Source organism: Myodes glareolus, chromosome 6, assembly GCF_982192425.1.
Source record: "Myodes glareolus chromosome 6, mMyoGla1.1, whole genome shotgun sequence".
Classification (NCBI taxonomy): Eukaryota; Metazoa; Chordata; class Mammalia; order Rodentia; family Cricetidae; genus Myodes; species Myodes glareolus.
In genome coordinates this window covers 98,512,288-98,538,172 of record NC_142031.1, presented here as the reverse complement: position 1 = coordinate 98,538,172, position 25,885 = coordinate 98,512,288, and the positions used below count along the sequence as shown (strand labels likewise).

General features: G+C 44.2%; 1 protein-coding gene across 7 annotated transcripts in view; it reads left to right on the top strand.

Moving 5' to 3' along the window:
* Clip4 (CAP-Gly domain containing linker protein family member 4) overlaps positions 1-25,885 on the top strand; it is an 85,254-nt gene that overhangs the window by 48,302 nt on the left and 11,067 nt on the right. For all 7 annotated transcript variants that reach the window (XM_087907373.1, XM_087907369.1, XM_087907366.1 and 4 more), the window contains exons 10-15: positions 1,483-1,572; positions 2,268-2,417; positions 5,106-5,240; positions 7,891-8,014; positions 11,412-11,476; positions 17,690-17,762. In XM_087907373.1, the coding sequence (XP_087763499.1) occupies positions 1,483-1,572; positions 2,268-2,417; positions 5,106-5,240; positions 7,891-8,014; positions 11,412-11,476; positions 17,690-17,762 (637 nt within the window). The remainder of the gene's footprint in view (positions 1-1,482; positions 1,573-2,267; positions 2,418-5,105; positions 5,241-7,890; positions 8,015-11,411; positions 11,477-17,689; positions 17,763-25,885) is intronic.

Below are 25,885 nucleotides of genomic sequence, written 5' to 3'. Positions count from 1 at the left end.
GAAGAAATGTCACATAACTGGACTGTCTGTCCAGACCAGTCCTTCCTTTCAAGTCCAGGACAAGACTCATTTTCAACAGGCTGTTCACACCTGTCCTCTCTCTAAGGAGAGTTGTAGCACCCACCTTCCCTCTACTCCTTCCACCCCTTCAATCCTCTCCCCTCCTCCCTCCGATCCTCACCCCTTTCCCCTCCAATCCTCTGCCCTTCTCCCCCTTCTCTTCCAGACTTAGGAATTGAACTCGCAATGCTAGGTAAGCACTGTCCAATTGTGCTGCTCCCTTAGCCAGGCACTGCCCCCCTCTGAGGTTTTCTGTTATCTGCTTGTTCAGTTTCCCTCATCTGAGTCCCCAGAGGACTCCTTTCCAGCCAAGCTACCCATATGCCGCGTCATTCTGTGAGATTTTTCTCTCCGACTTTCCTAGAATTCCCACTCTCACTTCTTCCTACCAGACCACTACTCTGGGGGAAGAAGTTCGACCCACTGCAGCCCCAGTTCAGTGAGATCTTGATGAGCCCCTGGTTTCTCTTTGCAGAGCTTCCACCGCTTCCCCCCTTGCTAGACCTTGGGATGAACAGTGTCTTCACACACAGTCACTAGTTGTCAAGTTGTTGGCTGTGTTAAACCGAGACCTTTTCAGGGAGAGGACTGTGTATGGTTTCGGTTTGCATACGAGTCCTATGGAGAGTTCTTCACTCCAAATACTTCTTACTTGACTGGAAATGCAAGTGGGGAGATCCATTTGGTCTCTTTAAATAAGTTGATACAGTTGATAAGAAAGTCTTATCCAACAACCATTATCCATTATTAAGAGCCCACCCCCATGGGGTTGTTGTGGGAACTGGATGTGGTAGGAAACAATGTATAATCTGTCTTCAAGTCCTACCCCACTCAGCCATATCTCAGCAGTGACAGGTTTGCCATGCCCTCCAGTGTGACAGAGAAGTTCTGAGCAATCCTATTAACCATCAGATATGATGCTTCAGATATTTTAGAGATGATTAGCGGGACAAAGCTGGGGAAAGTTCTTAGATGTACTGCAAATACAGCCTCTTCTTTTTCCTTAGTTTCACAGTGCTGGAGTCTAGAACTCGGTGGGTGCTGTGCACTGAGCACTGTGTCCAGCTCCGTTTTACTGCCTTAAACATTGAGGAGCTGGTTCCTTCTGTCTGTGAAAGTGTATTCACTGTGTTTTTAGAAGTGACTAAGTAGTCGTGCACACCTTCAATCCCAGCACTTGGGAGGCAGCGGTAGACAGATCTCTGTGAGTTCTGGGAGACTAGGTCGCCAGGTCTACAGAGTCAGTTCCTGGATAACCCGAGCTACATGAACAAACCCTGTCTCAAAATAAAACAAATCACAAAAGAAGTGGGAAAGATTCAGATATTGAGAGATGCTTATACTTTACAGAAAATACATTTTTCTTGTTTAATGTTAGCAAAATTGTCTTTTGCTGGAATCATTTCTGTGTTTATTCACCAGGGTTGATGCCATCAAAAAAGGAGAATGCTTCAGAGTCCACACTCTCCCTGCCTCCCAGTGAAGAGCCGAAGACTGTAGCAGGAAATGATGGTACTGTAGCCCCTCACTCCCGGTGCCACCACTGCAGAACAGCTTTCAGACTTGTGTTAAAACTGGGAAGGAAAAACCACCGTAGTAAAAACTATGCTCGGATAAACCCCTTTAAAAATACTGACTACCATAACCAGTTTCTTACCATGTGTAAAGAACTATCAGTTTAGCAGGATACGTGGCAGCCGTCCGGGGTCTGCAGGGAAGACCCTCTGCAGTCTTACTCATCTTCAGGTTGAATACAGATGCTTCACCTTGAATACAGATGCTTGTCACCTTAAGACATGTTGGTGGTGTGCATGCATGTGTGTGTGTGTGCGCGCACACACGCGCTTCTGTCTGTGAAGGGGGCCTATCACTGTTTCCCCTAAGGAGAGTAGAGAGTGTTTGGGGGTTAGGTTAGTTTACATTAGTTGATAGAGTGACACCCGCTACGTAAGATAGTTCCCTGTGAATCCTTAAACTTTTCTGCTTGTATAAACAGCGATCTGCTTGTGTGTAAACAACTGTGCGTTTGGACGGAATCAGGCATTTAATTTGACACCAGATAGTCCACTGTCGAGGAGACTGAAGTGTGTTAGAAGAGTTTGCGCAGAAAACATCTTAGTCGTCCCTTTCTTTTCTTTTATTTGCTTGTTTGTTTTTGATTTTTAAAACCACATTTAAAGTCTGATTCTTTCCTGTTCCCCTGTCAGCTCCCCAGCCTGGGTCCATCAGCAGCTCCTCCTCCACATCCTCCCTGGACCACAAGCAGAGCCACCCCAAGAAGCAGCTGACTATAAGCAGCAGCAATGGCAAGAAGACCCTCAGCAAAAGCCCCTCTCTCCCATCCAGAGCCAGTGCTGGTATCTATGGCTTTTTCAACCAGGCTTTCTTGGTGTTTTTTATCTTGGTTTGTTTGTAAGTGGATTTGCTCTTTTTAATGTGTAGAAGGAGCCCTTCACCCTCCACCTTTTCCCCTTCCCCTTCCCCTACTCTCTTTCCCCTTTTCCCCTTCCCTTCTTCCATCTCCCCTCTCCCACTTCTCCCTTCCTCCCAAGTAGACTGAGCTGTGCTTTTTGGGTGACACCATGCAGGAGCCCTTTACCACTGTACCCCTTGGCTTCAGTCACACCGAGTTTCTTGCTGTGCCCCCACCCACGTCCCCAGCCTCCTGTCAGGACTCCTGGCTCTGCAGTTGGGTTCGAGAAGCTGCATTCTGTCATCTAATCCAGCCCTCTCATGTGCCTTTGTATCAGCTTCATCTTTAGAAAGGTGTCTTCGCTCTGCTTTGGCCAAGGTTGTTTCTGATGTGTTCAGGAGAGGCTCAGGGGTCATCCAGGTCGACAGTGTTGTGGAGGGGACCACTCTTCCTCAGGGTGTGTGAGGATGAGGAGAGCGCCATGGCAGGCTTCCAACTGAAGTCCACTTACATGGTCTCAAACTCTGTTTACTTTGCTCTGTAGGAAGAGTGGGGCCATTTTTTGGTATAGTTTGTTTTAAATGATTCTCAAGATGGCCACCACTTAATACCTGCACAGAACCAGTGTTTTATCATAGAAAGTGTTCAGGATGGTGGTTTTGGTTTTGGCTTTTCTTTGTTTTCTGTTTAAAAATACATTTTGGGGAATTTGGAGTTTTGGTTCAGTTTTCAGGTGCTTGCCTAATACAGTGAGGGTGTGGGTTCAATCCTCACTCCAGAGCAAAACCCCAAGCCACCTATGGGAGGTGGAGAGTCCCCAAACCCTCAGCAGTGACCCTAATACAATAGCCCTGGATGCTGGAGTCTGAAACATGGGGAGCCTGGAAGTTGGGCTTGGAGTTGTTCTGGGTTGCAATTGCCCTCCCTCCCCGACTCCCGGCCACTTTGGTCACTTTCTCTTCTGAGTCCTGAGGACTCTTATGTTCTTATTTTATATGAATTTAAAATACTCTTGTATTTGGAATTTGGACTTCTGACCTTTACTGGATTTTAGAATTTATATGAGTGTAGATTTATTCCCCGCCCCACAACAAGCAGTTCTAGTGTGCCTATGTACTTACTATTTTTCCTTTTTATACATCCGAGGATTATGTTGTCCTAATAATAGTGAGGATGAAGGTAATGATCAGAATGAAAAAAACCACCTTTCACAGGGAAAGAGCAGAAAACGGGAGGTGTCTGTGGCTGTTGGGGTGAGAAGGGGGTGTCCTTTTTTGGAACCCCAAAGACATTTCCATAAACTTTTTTAGAGTGAGTCTACTTTTTCTGTGGATTTTTGCACTGAGAGGAGGGTAGATGGCAGAGCTCAGATTAGGCCGGAAGGACAGTAAATGGGAGCAGAAAGAAAGGTCCAGGAGGGTGGAAGGGTGGGAGGAGGGCTTCACTCTGGACCTTGACTCCCTGGCTGCCGTTGTTGAGCTGCAGAGGCAGTGGGCAGGCCTGAGGTGTCCGTCTGACTGTGGCACCTGTGAGCTGGGCACCTGTCTTGGTTGACTCGTAAGGTCAAGCTTTCTCCCCCATCGTACCTTTTATGAGGCGCACTGTGTAAACTGTAAGCCGCAGAGTTTGGTGACGAGGTCTGGGCTTCACGGGGGCCCAGGCGTCCTTGGCTCCATCTTCACAGGCTCGTGTTTTCTCCTGTGTTTTCAGTCCCGCTCCGTGGTTGACCCTCCCAGGCCTTCGCCTAGTGTTCTCAAGGCCTTCTCGGATGGGGGCTCTTCCATTGTACTTGCTACCAGCAGGCCAGGGCCCAGGATTCCACCTTCTGGATTTGAACCGCTTTGAGACAGTATTTTTCAAAGACCAGATACTAGACAGTGAGCATTTTAGGGGTAGTTTTGGATTGAGCTGAAGGAAGCAAGATAGGGCAACCAGGACCAGTCATACGTTGGGAATTCCTTACCCCAAATGTGTCCTGTTTGGGGCCTTGGAATATTTACACAACCTACTGTTTGACCCTCTCTAACCAGAAATCTTAAATCCTTCAAAATCCAAAGCTCTGAGAGGTGGCTCTCTAATCTGAATGTGAACTTGAGGACGTTCAGACTTTGGGACACGACATTTTGGGTTGTCCCGTTTGGTCTGCTCAGCCTGAGGTAGTCTGAGCTGCAGCTACATTCCTGTGTATCACTTACACTGGGTCTGGGTAAATACAGCAGCTCTGCTTCATACGCCTCGGGATTGGCCCGCTGGCCGCACCTGTCCTACCACTTGGTTTCACATGTTCTTCCTGTGTTGTCTGTATCTACTTCCATGCCGTAGCCTCGACGGCAGGTCGCCGTGACGGGAGGAACGGCTGGCACAGCTCTGGTTCTTCCCAGGCAGTGCTCTGCTGGAGCAGAGAGGATACCTGGCTGTGGTAGTGGGATTGATTCTTTGCTACCGGTTTCCTCAGGGAACCCTTGCTTGCTCTGAGTGCCTTGACCTCCTGAGCGAGGGTCACTGCTGTGTCGAAATACCCAACTAGCCAGATGAGTGATATTTTTAAACTAATGTGCTTTTTGAGTTTTTTCCCCTTTGTTTTCTTTCCTCTTTCCCTTCCTGCCCAAATCTCCAACCCACCACTTAACAGGTTTGAATTCTTCAGCACCATCTGCGGCAAGTAACGCCCGCCGTGATGGAGAACTCCGCCTTGGAGAAAGAGTGCTGGTGGTGGGCCAGAGAGTGGGCACCATTAAATTCTTTGGGACAACAAACTTCGCTCCAGGTAATGACCTGAACGGCCTTGGCGCAACGCGAGTTCTGTAGCAAAGATTGAAAATTTCAGCGGCAGATGTGATTAGTCACCGGGCGTTCTCACTCCCCACTTCTTGTGGATGAGAGCCAGGCAGAGGGCATGGGCAATGATGCAGATCCAGCTGTTTGGACTGGGACTGACTGGCATACATAGAATTATTTTGGCAATTGTGCTTAACATTTGCCTAATATTAAAATTCGTTTTGACGTCCCTGTTTTATTCCTCACTGACTGCCGAGTGTGCTAAGTGACTGGAAGGCACCCCCTCGCCACCCCTCCAGGATAATCCTGGAGTTGAGCAGGTAGATAGACTGCTGAGCTTTTATCAGAGTGCCCTGTAAAGCAAAGAAAATATAAAAGTTGTTGTGTATCCTGGGTCCTAAAAATGCATGTCTGTGAACTTAAATGTTCAGCCCAGTCTACCTAATACTGTGTTTCCTAAAATAAAGTTTGGTGCTGGAGAAATGGCTCAGTGCTTACGAGCACTTACTGCTCTTGCAAAGACTCCCAGCACCCACATCAGGTGACTCAGAACCACCTGTAACTGCAGTTCCGGGGGACCTGTTGCCCTCTGGCCTCTCTGGGCTCCTGCACAGATGGTGCGTAAAAGCTCACAGTTTCATGTACACACATATGAAAAGAAATAAATATTTTTAAAAGGTAAAGATGATCTCCCTTTGTATTTTCAAAGATGAAAATTTTAAGTAGAAGCCAGTTGCATGGAGCCACGTCTGTGTTTTAAGCAGCAATATGCCATATTAACACATGGTGGCATTGTAGCATTTTGGGAAAAGGTTACCGACAATATCTATTGAAAAAGAAAAGTTTGTAATGTAGCATCTGTCAAGACCCACGAAGGAGCTGAGATTGTACTCTATTTGCAGACTAGCAAATTAGCCTGCCACAGTGTCCTAGATACTGGCTAAAATCATACAGTCCTAGTCTGGAGGCAGGGCCGTAGTACTCACGGTGATAGCAGGAGCCGAATATCAGCATCTCCCTGCCCTGATACTCAGGCCCCAGTTCCCACCGGCAGGGCAGGGAGGGCCAAGCAACACCTGCACACCCAGAAGCCTATGTTCTAGAAGATGAGCAGGGACCTTTAGAAGTTTAGGGTCCTCTGCGCTGAGTTTGCTGTTCAGCATGGCTGCCCAGACCCCACCTGTTCACCAAGAACGTCCCCTGCTGTGCAGGAGAGAGGATCATAAGAACAGTCCTCTCCCAGAACGTCCTTTGGGATTAATACCGTTTCCAGTTTAAGTCAGTGCATTATTTGAGTGATTTTAGAGCCCAGGCCTCCCTTAGGTCTCACACTAGATGGTGCGTCCTTCACCTAGCTCTCCGCTAGGCTATTTCACAGCCGCTGTGCCAGAATTTATCTATTTCTGCTGTATGCCACGTGCTTTCAGAGCTATGCAGTAATTATGTAGCAGAAATGTAGCCAATGAGAATGGGACTTTCAATTAAAGAAAACTATTCCATGGAATGGCACCTTAAAGGCAGAAGGACTTGAGACTGGGAGGTCATAGCCGTGGCACTCAGAAACAGTTCTCACCAGACTAGCCTCGTTTCAGTGAATCGGAAAACTGATCGCCTGCTTTCAAAGACTTAGTGTGGTTAGACAACAGGCTTGTGGACACTGCTTATGTGTCATAGTAGGGCCACTGTCAAACAAACAAAAACAACAAAAAAGCAAAATGAGAACTTATTCTTTTAAGGTTCCTATAATTGAAACTGACTCGGGGCCAGAATCTGAAAGAAGGGGTATTTTACATTTCCTAATTTCCATGTAGTGAGTTGGTTGGTATTTACTTGCTTGTTCTTTATTTGCTACTGGTTGTAAAAGACCAGTTATGGTCACCTCTGTGCTGTCTTCTCAGACCACGAGTGTGTAAACTGTGAGGCCTATGCTCGTTCTGGGCCCCCTCAGGAACCCCGGCTGTAGAAACATGCCCATTTAGCTCACGCTTCCGGGAGTGCAGCAATGTTGCTTTGGCTTTTGTCTCTCCAGAGACTCGCCTTCCTCAGAGTGAGGCCCGTAGATCGTCTCTTAGACAGGTTTTCCTATTATCGAACCTAAGACGTTTCCTTTAGTTAGAAGATGGAGCGACGTCACTGTGCTGCCCTGTGTTTTCCGTGTTATCTCTGCCCTTGTTTAATTATTGAATGGCTGTTTGTGGTGTTCTACTCTTGGGAGGGTGAAGCAAAGACGGCGGTCCATGCTAGGATTTATGCGTCTCACTATCGTCTGTGGCGCTCTCACTGAAGCTTGCTGTATTCGAGTCAAGGACGGCTTCTTTTGCTTTATAGTCTCAAGATATATCTTGGTGGGGCTCCCCTTGTGTAATGGCTAATTCTCTGCAAATCTGAGTGTGTGTGTTTTATTTTTCTCCCTTAATGTACTGCTGTGCAATTATGCCACTAAAACGTTTCTCCCACTTTTCAAATTTTCAAGTTTTATTTTATAATTTTATCATTTGAAAGCTCAGTGATCATGATGATCTTCCATCATCTCGGTCATTTGTGCAAACACTAAGCCATCTAGACTTTGAGTTCATATTACCGCATAACGATTGTGAATGAAGTGCCGAGGCTTTTAAAATGCAATATTCATGTTCCAGGGTATTGGTACGGCATAGAGCTGGAGAAGCCGCATGGGAAGAACGATGGTTCGGTTGGAGGTGTGCAGTATTTTAGTTGTTCTCCACGATATGGAATATTTGCCCCCCCATCCAGGGTACAGAGGTGAGTAGAAACTGGGGTGTGTGGTTTACACAAGCTCAGCCATTCCTCGCGGTGCACAGGGACCCTCGTTTCATCTGTGAGACAAGCACACACATTTCAATGGGTTAACAGGCCATCTTCTTTGGAGGGAAGGCTCAAGGGGAGCTAAATTTGCCTTGCTGAGGATTTGCAATTTTAAAAACCTCCTTTCTCCTTCATTTGCAAACCCTATGAGTGTGTGTAGGCTATTAGAAGTGGCGTTTGCTGCTAAGAACAGTGCGAGGAGCAAGCTTAATCTGTCATGCAAACAAAAGTAAAAATGCTCTCTGATTGCTTCAGTCACATCCTAACTACATTAAATTTCCTGCCAGCAGGCACCCATTCATTCTTCTACAAACCTAATGGAACCAAAATGGCTTTTTCCTTTGATTTCCTTAGTTTTCAAAAATAGATAGGCAGTAGCTCTCTGGGGGAAGCAGAGTCTCGGGGATTTATATGTAACAAACCTCTAGAGTCTGTTCCTCAGTAAGACAGTGTATCGTGCACCACCTCGCTCTGGTTTTATAAAACAGGCTGATTCAAAACACAGGCCCTCGTAAAATTCCATTGTGCTATGGAGCTGGGAAAAGCTGGCTCTGTTTTTCATACTGGGAAAAGGGATTGTAATTTCTGAGCAAGATGGTCACGTGCATGATGTAACCAGACTCACGAGACTAGAACCATATTGGCTATCTGGAGTCTGTTGGATGCTTTTACGTGGATGCTGATGGTTTCTGGGCAAACTCAATTTTTTTTTAAAATCATATTTCTTCCTCAGTATCATTTTCTTACTGAATAACATCATATGCTTTTTATGTTAAGTTTCTTCATTTTCATTGTACTCGATACATTACTCTTAAGAGCAAAAAAGCCTTCAGCAGACAATGCTTTGTGGCCCTTAAGGTGTCTTCCCTTAAGTGTTGTCTCACTTAATCCTAGTAAACACCTGGCCAGGTGAGTTGGAACACAACCCTAAGTATTATCAACTTTTGTTGAACATTCATGGTAGGCTCCTTACTGAACACCCAAGTGGCATACGCCATTGTCCTCTGCAGACCCAGCGAGCCGTGAACTGCTACGCTTATTCCCATCTTACAGGTGGGAAAACAGCTTCCCAGAGAAAAAGTAGCAGAGCTGAAGTCACATCGCTGGTGATGGAAGAGCGGCACTTAGTCCAGCTTGTTATTTTACTGCTTTCCTTAGGCCTATGCTTTTAACTAATAGCGCTTCCCAGCACTGGGCACCTTCCGCAGGGCTATCCCCATATCAGAGACTTAAAGCAACCCAGGGGCCTTGCCCTGCAATGTCCCTGTTTCACAGAGGAAGAACATTGGCCCAGAGAGCTCATGCTGTGCTCTGCTGTGGTGTCTGGAATCAGAAGTGAGCTCTTTCCCATCACCCTGTTGATGTTACCAGGGTTTCTGTAACTCCCCTCTGGACCCATGTCTGGCAGATAATTGACACATTACTTCGCACTACTTTGATTTGTCTCTCAGTCATGAGGACTGGGATTTGTTACACATTCAGTTTTCTAGAGTGCAGAATTTTTTGGATTTCAGGCACAGTAGGTACCAGTCAATTGATTCCTAGTCCTGTGCTTTCTGTGCCTAAAGCAGCCTTCGCTTTGCCTTCGTTTGTAAAGCCACACCTTCCCCTGTAGTTTTCATTGTTTTGTTTACGGAGCACGCATTGGCTTCACTCTGTTTCACTTGCCTTCTGTGTAGTCTTCTCCAAGGTAGTGCATTTGAAAGCAACCCCCACTTCTTAAAAGAAACGGTTTCTGTTGAAATGAACCGCTGTCTCTATCCAGCTGTCTTCCTGTCATCTTCTGATTGTCTCATTCATCACCATCAAATACTATTAAGTGTCTTTTAGCACTTTGTGCTGTGCTAGGCATTCTATGAGCAAACAACAGACGTGGTCTCTGATTTTAAGGCATTTCTAATGCAAGCCAGTGTGGAGCTCTTTAAAGGCCCCACTGGTCTTCGAGATGGGGCGAGTTTAGACTAGGGGCTGCTGAGACGGGGTGACTAGTCACACTCTGACCTCCAGTGCTCAGCTCAGGATCAAAGCCGGCTTTTTATTTCTCCTCTCCGCAGTTTTAAAATGGGTGCTTGTCCCAGGATCCATCACGTGACTTCCTCTGTTTGAGTAGCTTTCCCGATCCATCTCTCACTACACAATTTTCATTTAGTAAGTTGTCTTGGTTAATAACATCAATCAGCGCATGTTCTCTAAAGACAGCCTAAAGAAACTCACTCACTAGATCAAATCTGACCCCTCCCCCGACGGCCTAACGGGTCCCCATGAACACGGTATTCATGTTTTTCTGTCGTCGCTGTTGGGACTTACTTCTAATGAATCGATCACTTCCAGAAGTAGTCTCCTCTCCGCTGCCCATCACCACTTCCTTCCAGAACCTGCTGCTTACCTGGTGGCAGGCTGTGTGTCCATCAGCCCCTACTCGATTGTGCTGCGTTGTGTGCCCTGTAAAAAATGCATAGGAATTGTGGGATGCAGTTGAATACACTGCAGGGGCTGCAGTACTTCTTGATGGAAATAAAGTGTATTGGGGAAAGTGATTGACAGATGAAGGCCTTGCAGGTTTAGGTCAGTAAACAGGCGAAAGAAAATGAGGCTTTCAGGACCTGGCTTTTTAAAAATATTGATTTGACTGAAGAGAGAGAGAGAGGGAGAGAGACAGAGATAGAGATAGAGACAGAGACACAGACACAGAGAGAAACTCACTGGGAGGCAACCCTTGCAGTGCAGGGCAGAGTCAAGCACAGATGATGGTGATGGATTATATTGCTGTCCAGGTTTATCAGATTCAGGCAGTCTCTTTTTTTCCAGTACCAGAATTTGTGATATTTTTATAATTTTAACCTTATCTGTCAAACTTGGTATAAAATAAATTTATCTCCACATGTTTTAGTTCTACCTTTGAAGATAAAATTCCAAAGGAAATCAGAAATCATGGTGGGCTCAATTCCTAGCCCTGGAAAACAGCAGCAACAACAACAACAGAAGAATAACAGGGCCACAGATACAGCGCAATGGCAGGACTGTCATGTGCCAAGGCCCGGGGTTCAGCTCCCAGACCCATAAAAGTCACCAGGCAAATAAATGTCAGAAGTCAGGGTCCTGTTTCAGATGACTGAATTTCCACGCTGCCTGTCCTTGGTAGTGAGGACCCCCCATCTGTGTATTATCCGTCTTCCATGCCAGGGTAAAACACTCTGCTGACTCACGTGACCGCCCAGTTGTTGAATGAATGGGACAACAAACGCCAGTTGACATGAAAGCATCATTTGCGCATCCACCCTAACCAGAAGAGCAGCTCCATCTAACGATCATGCTCTGCTTGTTTTCTTCGCAGGCTTTCAGATTCCCTGGATACACTTTCAGAGATATCTTCAAATAAACAGAATCATTCTTATCCTGGTAAGATGGTTTTTAAATTCAGCTTAAAGTATTTCTTCACTTTCACTCAGGGAAATGTGTGTTTATTGTTCAGTGTCTGTAGCAGTATCTTTCTATGAATGGCTGTCTGGAATGCATCTGTGTAGTACATGTAACCCGGAGCGTGTCTGTTTCCTGCCTCCCAGCTGTGTTGTGTAAACCCCCTTTTGTATGTCCCATCCTAAGGTTATGAGCCTTGAATTTTGTATTCATAATTCCTTTGATTTTTCTTGCTCTTTCCTCCCGTATGCAGCTCTATCGGTAAACCATGTTTTGTTTTTAGCATTTCAGGGCAGTGCGTGACTGCTCTTAGCTTCTGGTCACTTCGCTGCGTCCTGTTCTTTATTACTACACGCCGTGCTGTTCTGCACGTGTAGAAGTTGCCCCGGGTTGGAAGCATGGCTGGGGGCGCCAGGTGTCTGCACTCCCCTCAGCCGCTGACAAGACCTTGCTCTGCCTAACCTCAGCAACTGCCATCTTGTTCGGCATGGAAATAGTTGCTACGCTGCTAGATTTAAACAGTATTTTGTTGTGACTTTAATTTGCATTTTCCAGATTTTAATTAGTTGACATGGAAGCAGTTGGTCCTTTTAGTTTTCACACGGGACACACATATTTCCTTTCTTCTGTTTAAGCTTCTTGCTCCTTCTTCTTTGGGGCAATTTGCTTCTTATCTGAAGGTTTCTTTATATATTTTGGGAATGAATCTCTTGTTGGTTTTGTGTGTTACAAATATGTACCAGCTGATGACATGTATTCACTTCTCTGACATTCTCTGGTTAAGAAGTCTTTAACTTTTATGTAGTCAAAGACTAAAACAATTTTATGCTTTGCATTTTTTATATTAAGAGTTTTTTTTTCCTCACGAGACAGAAACCATAATGCTCTTTCCTGAACATATTTTTAAGGTTTTGGTTTTGTGTTTCACATTTTCCAGTTTACCCAGAATCGATTTTGTTTGTGATAAGGAGTGAGTTTGATTTTCTTTTCCATTTGTGGATAACTGTTTATAAAAGAGTTATTCATGTAGCGACGATCCTTGGATATTTGTTGCGATTGACCCCATGACCAGGGGTTGTCACCGTTTTAGTGGACATGTTTTGATGTGACATTTTTGATAGTGTGTGGTGCTGTGTGAGTTTGCTGGGTTGCTCTGACTTGTAGGTGGATGATGTGTTTCTCTGGCCCCTTCCCATCTTTGCAGTGGTCCTCTGTGTTGTGACTGTGTCCTCCTTCTCTGCTATGTGTGTGTGTGTGAGTGTGTGTGAACCAGAGGTCAACCTTGGATGTTCCTTAGCAGTCATCTTCACCAATCCAACACTGTTCTGATCCCTGTAGTTTTGCAGTAATTCTTCACAGTAAATGGTACAGTCCTCCGACTTTATTCTCCATTGGTATAGTGATGGCTGTTCTGGGTTCTTTGCCTTCTCACATAAACCTTATGACCATTTTGTTGAAATCCACATAGTAACATGCTGGGATTTTGATGAAGTTAGCAAGATCTGATCTTAGTACTGATTTGTCTGTGAACATAGACTCTGTCCACTCACTTATGTAGCCACCCCTTTGTTTTCTGTGGAACTGATTGTCTGCATTCAGTCATCATCTAAGAATATTAATGGAAAATCCCAGAAACCTGAATGACATGATAAAATGCCACACTGTCCTGCCCAGGACACAAGTTGTCCCTTGTTCAGCTTACCCATCTGCCCGTTACCTTCCTGTTGGTCAGCCAACAGTCCTCCGCTTACAGATTGACTGTCCAGGTCATGTTTGTATTCAAGTGATGCCAGTTTACTCAGTAATGGGCGCTACGAGCAGTGTCGATGGCAATCTGAGCATCACAGAGAGAAACTGCCACTTGTGTCCTATTAAGCGAGAAGAGGGAGGTTTACCACCAGAATGTGCTTGTAGGGAAAATCGCACTGGGTCCAGGACTGGACGTCTGAGGGTTCATGGACGTCCCGTGGACGCGCTCTTTGTGGTGAGAAGACTGCTGCGGGCTGTGGGCCTTCTCTGGCCTCGTCAGGATATCGCAGCTTTCCTCCTATAGCTTTTGTGCATGATTTTTATTTAATATTTTTGGTGTATCTAATGTAATAACTTTTCTTTCTCTTTCCCCTTTTCCATTCTGTCTTCTCTCTCCCTTCCTGATCTTACTCTCCTCTCCCTACAGAGTATCACCATGTAGCACAGGCTAGCCTCAACTCAGTTCTTTCTGTCAGCCGCTTGAGTGCTGGGGTTGCAGAGAGGCACCATCAGGGTCTTCTTGCTCCTGCTATTATAATCACTCTTGTATCTTTGTACAAGACTTCTTTTGGTTAAGTATTTCTCCAGTGATGTTTTTCTGTCCATTTACCTTTTGCTATAATACAGTACCTTTCTAAATAGACTATACTAGGGTTTTACTTAGAGAAAAAAAAATCTGATTGTCTTTATCTACTCTAAGAAAGTTCTACTCGTTTTTAATTTATTTTAATTACTGTTATATTAGCAATGTTCTTTGTGCTGTTTTATTTGCTTCCTATTCCATTTAAAATATTTATTTGTATGTCTGTGTCTTTGAGAGTGGATGAGCATGTGTGTGTGTGGGGGGTCTGTGTGCCATGGGGGTTAGAAGACAATGCTGGATTCCTCAGAGCTCAGTTCCAGGTGGTTGCTGTATGCATGGCTTGCCGTGCGGAGGCTGGGATCTGAACTCCAGTCCTCCCAACTGCACAGCAAGCCCCAGCAAGCACTCTTAACCCCTGAGCCATCCCTACAGCCCCCAGTCCATTTTGGTTTTAGTATATTGTAAATGGTGAGTTTTAAATTAAATCATAAATGGCACTTCTCTTCTGTTTTGTTTTGTATTTTGATGCAGGATCTTTATGTAGCCCTGACTGACTTAGAATTCCTGTGTAGGCTAGACTGACCTTGAAATCACAGGAATCCCTCTGCCTCTGCCTCCTAGCACTGGGATTAAGGTTATGTGCCACCGTGTCTAGTTGGTGCTTCCTCCTTCACTTTGTTCTGGTTGTATTCCTGCCCTCCCCAGCTCTGCATTCTATTTGCTCTCCTGCTGTGTACAAGCTAAACTGTGACCACATCATCTGATGTGTGCACTTCACACAACTTCATTCTTACCCTTTCCTACATCATATGAATCCTTAGAAGCTGTGCTGTCTTGTTTTTATTTTATAAATTGGGCATTCTCATAACAATTTTCTGTAATAGTTTATTTTGCTTCCATATTTGCTCGTCAGTCTTCACAGCTTCCTCTAGTGTACACTCAGTCTTTGTCTTCTCCAGTGACATTTTGACTAAGTGTAGAATTTTAGATTTCCCCACTGCACATGGTTGCTCCGGCTTCTGTCATTGATGAGAGTCGGACATTTGACCAATCCTTGTTGTCGCAGGTGATTTATCTTGTTGTCTTGTTTGTTTTGGACTCTTTGAAGGGTCTCTTTCATTTCTTGTTGCACAGTTTTATGAGGATGTGTGCAGGTGGGAATGTCTTTTAGTTCATCCTGTCTGGCATTCTGGGTCTCCCTAGATCTGAAGGCTGGCATCTATAAGCTTCTAGAGTTCTTCTCTGCTATGCTTCCCGTGCTGCCTTTGTATCTGTCACAACATATCTTTCTGACCACATTCTAGGAACCTGTAGTGTTATCCGTTTCCTGTTTTTCTCTTCAACTGTGTCTATTCTGCTGCTTAATCCAGCCCACACATCAATAATAATCAAAATGTCTGCTTTTATTTTCGCACACCTTACCATTACCTTTCCCTGGATTCCCAAGCTTTTCTTTCACGCCCTTAAAATCGTACGTATTATTGATTACTTTATGTTAGCTGATTCAGAATCTAAAGTTTTGCTGAGTCTATTTCTGCAGCTTGTGTCTGTTGAACCTGACTTACTTATGACTAATGTATTGCTGGGAAGTGTTTGTCTAAGGAAGGTTATAGATGGCGATAAATGGCAATTCTTTGATGCCCTCGTAGGTATTGACTTCTGCTGTTTGCCTGGGAGTATTGCTACCCTAGATCTGCTTTAACTTACGTTCTCTGCGTGGCTTTCTATTTTCTTTTCTAGTGACACAGATAACATGGATTTGTCCATGACTACCAAATCTCAGAGCAGTAATTGTAGTCTCGCACTGATAAGAAAGCCATTGTTTCATTTGGTTTCTTACCCTAAGTTACATTGAACATGAACTCCTTTACCAGGAGTCTTGGGTGGGATCTGCTATGAGGTCCTTGCTCCTCCCTTCCCCATGTCCCGTGCAGTACCCAGGGGTTTAGAGGCAACCCTGTGTTACAAGGTTGTACACTGGACATCTGGCTGCCTCTCTGGCTTCTTTCTTTTTTATGGTTTGTCCTCTCTGAAATTGTACTTTGGGGGCCTGGGTGTGCCACCAGCATCTACACTTACACACACACACACACACACACACACACACAGAGGGAGAGGGAGAGAGAGAGACAGAGACAAATGTAATTGGAGGTTTCTCTCCCATCCACCAGTTCCCAAATAGCAATTTTGAGGCTTAATATTAATTACAAACTTCTTGAACTGTTAGCTCAGGCTTATTATTAACTAGCTCTTATAACTTAAATTAACCCATTTCTGTTATCCTATGTTTTACCATGAGGCTTATGGCTTGTTATCGCACATCTTGCTTCTCTAGTGGCTGCTGGTGTCTCCCTGATTCTCCCCTTTTTCTCCTGTATAGCTGTTTGGATTTCTCTCCTGGCTCTATTCTGCCTGGCTATTTGCCAAATCAACTTCTTTATTAACCAATGGTAATAAAACATATCCACAGCACACAGAGGGGCAGCCCATTTCAGACAGAGACAGGGAGACAGAGAGAGAATATTCTCTCAACATTATATACTCAACAGTACATTCTCTAAAATTATAGTTCTAAATTGAGATCTTTTTAAAGATTTGTTATTTATTATGTATACAGTGTTCTGCCTGCAGTGTGACCTTACAGGTCAGAAGAGGGCACCAGATCTCATTACAGGTGGTTGTGGGCCACCATGTGGTTGCTGGGAATCAAACTCTGGTCCTCTGGAAATGCAGTCAATAGTCTTAACAGCTAGGCTGTCTCTCCAGCCCAGGTGGGAGTTATTTTGATCAAGAGATTTCTTCAGCACTTCTGGTTTGCCTGAATTGGAAATCCATTTTCTGTTTTTAACTCTACCTTTTGTAAAGTCTTTTACTCTTTGAACTCTTTTGTAGGAGTGGACACTGAGGAGCTCTGAAGTTTATTGTTCAGTGTTCTGTTACTGGAATATTTTTAATGATAGTTTTTTTAAAACATCCTTTCCATATGACTATTAAGATTGTAATATTTCATCATATACGGAGTCCATTTTGTGTGTGTGATTTGGTGTTATTTAGTTTTCAAGAAATCTTACAGGAGAAAGCACTGGAAGTCATGCCGTGCTTATCACCTATCCTTGTGTTTGCAGAGCTTGGTAAAGAGAGAAAAGATGAGAAATTATCTAGAAATCTAAACTAGTTATGTTCTGAGTAGGCACCTGTTTTATTTTTGTTGTGTGGTATTGTCCCTGTGGAAATGTGAACAAGTGTTTGCTCACTCCATGTAGGAACCAGCCAACAACAGGCCAAAGTAAGGATGTCACCAAAGTCCAACTTAGTCAACCAGTGAGTTTTATTGAGGAACATGGGGGGGGGAGTTTATTGACAGGAGCAGAAGTGACTCAAAGACAGCTGTGTCACCAAAAGCCCACCCAGCACAGGTGGCGACCAGCTTAGGAAAGCTAGAAACCTGGCATGCAGTGCACAACCCACTGGAAGCTCAGGGGGCTGGAGGTTGTCTCTTTTAGGTAGTTCAGATGTTCTGAGTATCTTTCAGGCAGATTTGCTTTCAGGTAGTGGGTCTGGTCTCTTGTGTCTTCTGCCTCTGCATGCTCAGGAGGGAGGGAGGGACCTGCTGTATCTGGTCAGTTTTAGGGACTTCCTGAGACTTTTGAATTGTTTACTTCCTGAGTTTAAGGCACTTCCCTGCACGATGGAGGGTTTTATCCTGGAGGAACTGCTGCATAGCAGGTTTCTCCAGAAAAAGAAAACAAAACAAAACCTCTTGGTGTCCTAGACCGTCTGTAGAAGTGATTAAAAATAACTCTTTGTAGAAGCTGAATGCAAGTGGTGTATTTTCCTCTTCTGACCTTCACTCTCCCTTTTAGGTTTCAGGAGAAGTTTCAGCACAACCTCTGCTTCTTCCCAAAAGGAGATTAATAGGAGAAATGCTTTTGCTAAGTGAGTATTGAGAAGACTTAGAAAACTGCCTTTCAAGATAAGCATGCCAGGATTCTGTGAAGGAAGAAAAATGGAGTTTTGTATCTCACACCTGCTTGATAGAATGTTAGCACACAAGAGAGAAAGTGTGACCAGTGTGTTGAGTCCTCCCTCCCACCTTTAAAAGCTCAATTAAAAAGGCCACAAGTGACTTAAAGCAGTGCACCGCACGTGTTTTCTCTTCTAAGAGGTTAGTATGGTCGCTCATAGGAACTGGGCATGTTTCCATTGTGTTTTCACTGACTAAGGTGGGTTGCTTTTGAAATCCTGTTTACTGAATTAATCATCTGATTTAATATGCTCAGCCATGCGTGAGAGAAATGGAAGGCCTGTCTGCTTAAGGTTAGAATTATTATTATTTTTTAAGTGCTCTCTCTTCCCCTAGTAGTGTATCCTGCTCAAATCTACCCTCTCCCCCCATTTGGAGTTTGAAGTTGACCTCCCAAATCTAGCTGAGAGATTAATGACAGCAACTTTATGCTCCTGCATTCCTTGGCGGGGGTGGGGTGGGGTGGGGATGGGGTGGGGGTGGGTGATGGGGGGTGGGGGTAGGTAGTGCTAGGAGGAGACACCCTGGGCAGAAAGGAATCTGAAGAGGCAGCAGTGGAGCCAGTGTGGAGGTTGTTGAACAGGAGGATGGTACAGAGAATAGGGGGACACTGATCCCTGTGGGCACAGCGACAGGTCCCGTATGCACAGTGTGGATACATGGAGCAGGGACTGGTGCTCACCTGTTTCCTGTGGAAATAGCAAGAAATTGAACTTCACGGATATTTAAACAGATTGGCGCCGGTACCTGTTTCCTTTAAAAAGGAAACACTTTTTAAAAATACAGTATTTTTATTAATCCTTTGAGAACGCCACAATTTCTTTTGGTCATATTCACCACTTACTTCTTCCAGATTTATCCCATACTCCCTCCAACTCCATGTCTTTTTTTTTTTAATGTCCACTGAGTCCTTTTTATGCTCTCATAAACTCTAAGTGTGGGGACATTCTCTGGAGTATGATGGACCTCCCAGGGGCCACAGTCTTAGAGAAAACTCACTCTCCCTTAAGAAGCCATTAGCTGCCAGTAGTTCCCCAGCTGGTGGTGAAGATGGTGGCTGGTGATTCCCTTACCCCTCTACACTAGACATGTTGGATGGCTTGATCTTGTGTGGGTCTAGTGCAGGCAGCCACAGCTGCCGTGAGGTCATGCTGCATCTGTCCTGTCATGCCCAGTAGTCACTGTCTCACTCTGGTCCTCCCTAACCTCTGGCTCCTTTTCCACAGTGGTACCTGAGTCTTGGAGTGAGGGGTGTGATGTAGGCACTGGACCCGTGGCCGAGCATTTCACAGGCATTTCTTCTCTGAACTTGGACCAGTTATACCTGTGCCAAATGTGTCCACCACACAAGGAAACTTGGTGTAGTCTGAGAGCTGCACTAATCTATGGATATAGGAATGTGAACTTAGGGGGCATATTTAAGTACTAAATCCATTTAGGCAAATAATAGTAGTTGATCCACCCCTGTGACCCATGGGTTTCCCAAGCATGGGTTCTTGGCCAGATTTACAGTACCAGGCATGGAATGGGCCCTTAATTATCAGAAAGCAATTGGTTACCCTCACAACATTTATGTCACTATTGCTCCCTTGGGGGTAGTTTGCTACACTGATCCTTACTGTGACCCATGGGTACACAGATAACAAAGACTGTCTGGAATTTTCTTACCAGAAACCTACATAATACCTTTCTGAATAGGGAGAAAGTTTCCACTCAGAACTTATGACTAAATTGTGTGGTGTCTTCAGCAGCAGGGTCTTACCATCAGTTTCCGGATGTCAGCTAAGAGCAGTGGCAATAGCTGGTATTGTTTGGGGGATTTCTAAGACACCCTTGCTAGCAACTTGAGGGGAAGTATCTTATACCTGGCACAGGACCTTTTATTTGTCAACCTATGCTTCTTGTAGGAGAATAATCCCATGTATAGGGCAACTCCAAATACACTGTTTGAATTTTTAAGATTTGTTTTTATTATTCTTATGTGTGTACACATATACATATGTGCAGGTGCACACACACCAGTGGGGGCCAGAAGATGTCAGATCCTTGGGAGCTGGAATTGCAGGCATTTGTGAGTTGCCAGACATGGATGTTAGGATCCAAACTCTAGTCCTCCTGATAGAACATTGAGCACCAAGCTATCTCTCCAGCCTCACTTATATGACACTTATGAAATGGTAGATTTCTATATGGCTCTTCCTAGCATCCTTACAATTACTTATCCTTTGTCCCACCTCCTCCGGTGACCTACGCCCCCATCCTTCTCCCCACTTAAACATCCATTCCCATTATTCCCCTTTACCCCTCTTATCACCTGTGTTCTACTTTCCGCCTCTAAAAATTCTCTCTCACCACACCCGTGGCTCCTTTAGTTTTCTGCCTAACAAATTTAAAGTACCTACATATAAGGGAGCACAGGTGATACTTGCTTTTGTGGGTCTGGGTTACCGCAGTGTAATGTTTTTCACTTCCATCAATTTACCTGCAAATTTTATAATTTCAATTTTCTTTATAGATAATAAGATTCCATTGTGTGTGGTAGGTACCACATTCTTATCTACTCATTAGTTGATTGAAATCTTGACTGTTCATATCCTCCCCATTGTGAACACATCAACAACAAATATGGATGAGCATCTCTTTGTAGTAGGAAATGAGTTCTTCGCATATATACCAAGGAGTTATAGCTGGGTCACATGATAGATGTAGTTTTTTGAGGAACTGCCGCACTGATTTCCATAGTGACTGTTCCAGTTTGTACTCTCACCAACAGTGCATAACGAATGTTTCCTTTCCCCCAAATCTTTTCACTTAAGAAAGATGAAAGCGGGGCTGGAGAGGTAGCACCAGTGGCTAAGAGTGCTGGCTCTCATCGGACTAGGGTTCATTTCTCAGCACCTACACAGCCACTTAAAACTGCCTGTGGCTGCAGTCCTAGGGGATCTGATGTTTTCTTCTGGCCTCTGCAGGCACTGTACACATGTACACATGCATACATAGACAGACCTTTAGACAAGATACCCATTCTTGTAAGGTAAAACAAATATTAAAAAGTAAAAATATTGCCTGGCAGTAGTGGCTCACACCTTTAATCCCAGCACTTGGAAGGCAGAAGCAGGTGGATCTCTGTGAGTTCGAGGCCACCTGGTCTACAGAGTGAGTTCCAGGACAGGCTCCAAAGCTACACCAGGAAACTTTCTCTTGAAAAACCAACACACACACACACACACACACACACACACACACACACACATTAATGATGAGACACAAAGTAGTTATTTTAAGCATTTACTTTATGAGTGTTTTGCTTGCATATATATCTGCGTAGTTTGCACACTTAGTGCCAGTGTAGGTAGACAAAGGCATTAGATCACCTGGAACTGCAGTTACAGACTCTTGTGAGCCACCATGTGGGTGCTAGAGTTGAACTTGGACCCTCTGAAAGAGTAGCCAGTGCTCTTAACTGCTGACACATCTCTCCAACCCCTCAAAGTAGCCTTAATTTGCATTTTCCTAAGGGCAAATAATGGATGATGAGTACTTCAAAAATATTTCTTAGGCATTTGTGTTTCTTTTGAGAAATCCTGGCTCATTTCCATTGCCCGCCTTTTAATAGAGCTGTTTGTTTTCTTGATGCTTAGTTTCTGAGGGTTTGTATATTCTAGACACTGGTCAGTTGTCTGTCAGATGTACAATTAATTGGAAAAGATATTTTAGTATATATATATACATATATATATGTCCCTATATTGTCACTTATCTACCTACCTTCATACTTAAGATGCCTAAGATGCCTACCTATCATCCACCTACCTACTAATTCATCTATCTATCTATCTATCTATCTATCTATCTATCTATCTATCTATCTTTTATCTATCATCTACCCACCCCCACCTACTCACCCATCCACCCATCCATGCATGTATGCATCCATCCATCCATCTTCCTGTCTATCAACTGTCTGTCTGTCTTACCTATCATCTTTATCTATCTATCTATCTATCTATCTATCTATCTATCTATCTATCTATCTATCTATCTATCTATCTGTCATCTATCAATCAATCTATCATCTCTCTATCATCAATCAATCAATCTATCAATCTGTTATCTATCTATCTATCTATCTATCTATCTATCTATCTATCTATCTATCTATCTATCATCTATCTAGTCTGTCTCTCATCTATCTTTGCCTTTCTATGGGCTGCCTCTTCACTGAATTAACTGTTTATTTTGTGATACAGAAACTCATCTTGTGAAGTCACCCTTGTTGATTGTTGGTTCTGTTTCCTGGACAGTTGTGGTCCTGCTCAGAAAGTCCTCCCCTCAGCCTGCGTCCTGAAGTGTCTTCTGTACTCTTTCCTCTAGCAGTCTCAGTGTTTCGGATTTAATGCTAAGATCTTTGATCCATTTGGAATTGATCTGTGTGCAGGGGATGAGAGAAGGATCTAGTTTCAATCTTTGTGTGAACATTCTGTTTTCTCAGCGTTGTTTGTGGAAGATAACAGTCTTTTCGACAATGTGCGTTTTGGCATCTTTGTAAACAATCAGGTGGCTGTAGGCATGGGGCCTTAGTTGTATTTCGGTTCCTGGTTCTACTGCACCTGCTGGGTGTGTCTGGCTTTGTGTTAGTGCTGTGTGTTTTTACTATGGCTTTCTAGGGTAACTTGAAGTCAGGAATGGTGATACCTCCAGCAGAGTTTTTATTGTTCATGGTTGTTTTGGATATCTGGGGTCTTTTGTATTTCCATATGAACTTTAAGATTGTTGGGTTTTTTTTTCCAATTTCTGGGAAGAATTGCATTGGAGTTTTGATGTGGATTGTATTGAATCTGCAGTTTACTTTCAGCAGGACAGCTGTTTTCACAATATTAATGCTGCCAGTCCATAAGCATGAGTGGTCTCTCCATCTTCAATCTATTTCTTTAGCGTTTTCAAGTTTTCATTGTATGTGCCTGTGACTTTCTTGGTTAGGTTTATTCCAGGTTTGTTTGTTGACTGTTATGAATGTGACTCTTACCATGGTTTCTTTCTCAGACTGTCTTTGGAGTAGAGGAAGGATATTGGTCTTGGCATGCTAATGTTGTAACCTGCCACTTGGCTTCACATGTTGGTCAGTTCTAGGGGTTTCCTGATGGAGTCTCCGGGGTCTTTTATGCAGAGTCATGTCATCTGCAGAAAGGGACACTTGATCACTTCAGCTAAAAATCCAGTACCATTTTGGAGAAATGGATGGAGAAAACTCTGGCGAAACTAGGCATGGAAGGAACATATCTCAGATAATAAAATCTATGTATGGCAAACCGACAATCTCCTTCCTGTTAAGTGGAGAAAAATGCGAAGTATTCCCACTAACACAAGAAGACAAGGGTGCTACTGCCTCTCTCCTGCTCAGTGTAGCGCTTCAAGGCCTAGCTAGAAATACGCTTTTGTTACCTAGAACATGTGACCCCAATGTTTCCTGATTACTGATCTTGGGAGCGTAAGACTTGACCGCTGGCTGTGAGCAGGAAGTCCAGCAGGACTGGGCAGTGCGCAGGTGTGCTTGCTATTGTGCTGGAGGAATCTGTGTCGACAAGTGAGTTGTTGGTGACTGATCAGTGTGGTGCTGTGTGTTTTTAATTATTTGTCTGGAAATAAATAATCCCTTCAGAGCGAATGTGGAAAACAGAGTGTGAAACTCCTAACTCACGTGAGGCTAAGTGAGATTGTACGCAGCGGCACATGGTGAGTGGTCACTAAATGCAGTTTGCTGCCATTGTCTTTCTAAAGCTTTGCACCAGCTTGTCAGGTTGTTCACACTGACGCTCAGAGACTGCTAATAAAATTTAACCTTGAATCAGGGGGTGGAGTTAGCAACTAGCTGGCCAGAATTAGCCAGAGAGTTTTTGGATGACCCAGGATACATAAAGAAGAGATACAGGAAGTAGTAGAAAAGGAGCTTAGAAAGAATCTCCAGGGCCTTGGGAAAGGAGGGAGAGGGGAGGTAACCAGTGGCTTTTCTGCCACTTCTCTGATCAATCAGGTGTTTACCCTGATATTTGACTCCAGAGTTTTTATTAATAATAGAAAAATTCAGATAAACTCATCACCAGGTTGAAAAAAAGCATCCATTTGGCGTGAATTTGAAGAATGAATGAATAGGTATTTTTGTGTAGGAATAGAACTCAATTTTTTCTTTTGCGTATTCAGTAAAAATTAGTTTCTGTGTTACTACATTATGTATATGATGTGATAAATAATTGTATTTTTTTTATTTTACTCATGATCTCCCTTTCTTTGACCCCTCTTTCCTTTTTAAAGTAGTTTTTAATATTGCTTAGGCTGGCCTTGACCTCGTGACCTCCTGCCCCTGCCTCCTGATTACTTGTATTACAGACATAAGCCACCATTCCTGGCTCCTTATTTTCAGTTTTAAGTTAAGGTTTTACCATATAGCCCTGGCTAGCCCAGATCTCACTGTGTAGCTGAGATTGTCCTTGAACTCAGGATCATTTGGCCTCAGCCTCCGAGTGTTGGAATTACGCATGTGTATTATCACACTGGGCTCTAAAAAGTATCTTCAGGTTACAGTTCCTTCACTTTTTGGAAGCTGTATCTTAGGGAAGTTTCTGAGCTCTGGCATCCTAGCTATAAATTTTGAATCCTTTTCTTTCTTACTAGGTAACTAATAGAAACGAATGAGAAATTGGGTGTGATAGCAACGTATTCAAAACTGTAGGAAGTGGGAGCTGGGGAGGTGGCTCAATGGTTAAGAGCCCTCCTAACCTTGCTTCATGGTCCTGAGGGCCACAGTTCAGATCTCACACCCACATCAGTCAGGAGTACCAGGGAACTCTAACCCCCACTCTTCACCCACATCTAGAGGATGGCTGAAACTTGTTGGCTTCCAACAGCTTGAGGTTTAGATTCAGGGGTGAGAATGGCCTTCAAAAAATAAGTGGAATGGAGGACACCTGAGGCACAGACGTACGCAGGCTAACACACACAGGTATGGCACACTCGGACACATGATGAATTAATCTTTTGAAAATGTAGAAAACAAAACAAATGTAAAGGAAGTAGGACCCAGTCCTCTTTACAGGAAGATGTTAGGCAGCTTGGGCAACCAGCCTTTGCCTTGAGCCTGCAGTGGGCACGGGAAGGGAGGGACCGGGGCCCCAAGGCAGAAGACTCCAGGTAACCTTGGCAGGCCCTAAGTAACGATGCTGGGTGGTCCGGAGTGAGAGGGCAGCGAGGTCCAGGTACAGTTTCTGTTGTGACACAGAGGTGGGGGTGTGGGCAGTGGAGGGAGCCCTGGGAGGGAGGCAGTATGGGTAGGGAAGGAGCCCTACAGGGCTCTCTGGGTAGGGGAGGTTGCCCTGGGAGGCAGTAGGGTCTTAGGCCTGTTTTGTTCCAGTCAGGTAGGTGGCAGGTGCTAAGGGTACCTCAGAGCATCTTAGCGGATGTGTTGTAGGACAGGAATGCTATTCAGCACAGCCGAGGCCCTGCTGTGCCAGTGGAAGGGAAGGGTAGAAGAGTCCATGAGAGAGACCTGTGACTTCATTTAAAATTGATTTCCCAAAGTTAAAGGTTTTAAGATTTGTTTTCATATAAAGAAATATTTAAAAGAGTACAAGAGGAAATTTTAATTTACCACATTCAGAATGCCAGTTTCCTTTTCTTTAAAATTTAAAGTTATGTGTATCATTCCTAATTATTGAAATTCTCTCTCTCTCTCTCTCTCTCTCTCTCTCTCTCTCACACACACACACACACACACACACACACAGGTTTTTTTTCGAGACAGGGTTTCTCTGCAGCTTTGGAGTCTGTCCTGAAACTAGCTCTTGTAGACCAGGTTGGCCTTGAACTCACAGAGGTCTGCCTGCCTCTGCCTCCCGAGTGCTGGGACTAAAGGCGTGCACCACCGCCGCCTGGTGTGAATATATATATTTTATAAATTGCAATATTAAAAGAGCCAAAAGAAAAAAAAACATTTAGAAATTAGAAGTATGTTCCTAATACTGCTATTTCCAATTTTAAAAAT